We start from the raw sequence: 1,783 nt of genomic DNA, 5'->3' as shown, positions 1-1,783 counted from the left end.
GAGCCTTTAAGGGCGGCATTTCGAGGATTTGCACCCAAAAAAACGGAGTGTTTTCGAGGAAAGTATCTGGCGGGGGGCGGCATTTTCGTCGGGCACGGTGGAAAAACAGGAAAATTCGAATCACCGCCCCGAGCGGCACTCCGGCTCCCTACGCCACTGATTAGGCCTTTCTCAGAATACATTGAAATCGCTTCTGGGCTCATGCGAGGCCAGGCGTTGCGTATTATTGGAATCATGCGGCGGTAGGTATCTTCACTCTTATTCGGCAGCAGAGCGTAGCATGCCGGTAGTACGAGCCCTTCCCTCTCGGCAAAAATGACAACAATCTGATAGAACAAATCCGGAGACAGGCTAAACATAACCTCGACGTAAATATTTCGCCCTAGTCCGATCCATTGAGGGAGAGACTCTCGACCGAATACCAGTATGCGTTTTCTCGTCTCCCTCACCTTTTTTTTTTTTTTTCGTATAGGCGGGTGGAGGAAATCCCTTCGGACGAGCACGCCACCTGGCGTGAACAGTGAGGTGGTTCCTCTAAAACCTCCACCCTCCGCTCTCATTGCCCCTGGAACTGCGCTTGGGCATTACTTCACGGGGCAAAGGAGCCGACTATTATTTAATCTTCCTAGAGCACTTTCTAGTTCTATAGATCTTCGCGGCTCTTCTTGCAGGCGAACTTTGAGTCTTCACCTACAGAGCGAGAATTCACTTGCCCGCCTGAGTTTGGCGCTTGCTTCGGTGTCCTATTGTTGGGGGGATCATAATGTGTGTCGTAGCTAAGGGATCCCAACCCCTCGGCTACCCACCCAGGGCCAGCCACCACCCTGAGGGGCGGAGAGGCCCCCACAAAATTTTCTCCTAGCCGAGCTCACTCGGCGGAGTGACTTCATGGGCTCTCCGGGCAGTTTGCTTCTTCGTCGTGCTTCCGGATTCTTCTTTGTAGTTAGGTCGTAGCGCTGGCCTGCATCGTCGTCGGGGCTGCCTGTTGAGCTGCCTGGCTGGGGGGCCGAGGCATCTCATTCAGGTGTCTTTTCTTCTCAAGTATGCAAGCAAATTTCCGCGAAATGAGGTTCCATCGGTCTTCGGATTTAAGCATCTCAGAGACCAGTTCCGGAATGGAGCCGGGGGGCAAACCCTGCCGCTCCTTGTCGAATTTCGGGCACTCAAGGATTGTATGCTGCACTGTGTCGACCAAGTTGCGGTCGCAGTGACAGCATATCTCCGAGTCCACCTTCTTTATTGAGAACAGGAATTTCCGAAAGTCCCCATGACCTGTCAGTGCCTGGGCGGTAAAGTATGTGAGCTCACCAAACTTTCTGTCTATCCATGGTCTTATGGAGGGAATGCACTGGAAAGTCCATCGGCCGAAGGCCGCGGACTCCCACTCCTCTTGCCACCTCAGCAAAGTCTCCTCCTGGATTTCTTCGTCTTTCATGAACTCCTCTTCCTCGGCGTCGGAGCCACGGGGGGCGTCTCTTTTCAGCTTCGTCCAGTGTAGAGCGTGTCTTTCCCGGGCAAGGAGGTGCCAGGGGGGGGTTCCTGCGAGGACCATGATGGCCGCGGTTGACACCGTCCGATAGCAGCGAGCAATTCTTATTCCACTCACCCTCTGTGCCCTCTCCAGGGTATCTCTGTTCTTCTGATACTTGAGAGCGTTTTCCGACCAGATCGGCGCCGCGTAGAGTGCCACCGACTCAGCTACGGTCGCCAAGACGCGGCGCTGGGGCTCCGAGGCGCCATAGGTTCTCGGGAGAATCTTCGCGATGTCCGACGCTACCTTTGC

General features: G+C 54.7%; 1 protein-coding gene across 1 annotated transcript; it reads right to left on the bottom strand.

Moving 5' to 3' along the window:
- Positions 1–943: 943 nt before the first annotated feature.
- LOC108864689 (uncharacterized) lies at positions 944–1,552 on the bottom strand. Its single transcript, XM_018640802.1, has one exon. The coding sequence runs from the start codon at positions 1,550–1,552 to the stop codon at positions 944–946; it is 609 nt and encodes a 202-aa protein (XP_018496318.1).
- Between the last annotated feature and the right edge of the window lie 231 nt (positions 1,553–1,783).

The sequence above is a fragment of the Galendromus occidentalis genome, unplaced genomic scaffold (genome assembly GCF_000255335.2).
Source record: "Galendromus occidentalis unplaced genomic scaffold, Mocc_1.1 scf7180000075630, whole genome shotgun sequence".
NCBI classification, from domain to species: domain Eukaryota; kingdom Metazoa; phylum Arthropoda; class Arachnida; order Mesostigmata; family Phytoseiidae; genus Galendromus; species Galendromus occidentalis.
The sequence above is the reverse complement of the archived record's forward strand: the minus strand, read 5'-3'. Positions and strand labels throughout refer to the sequence as shown.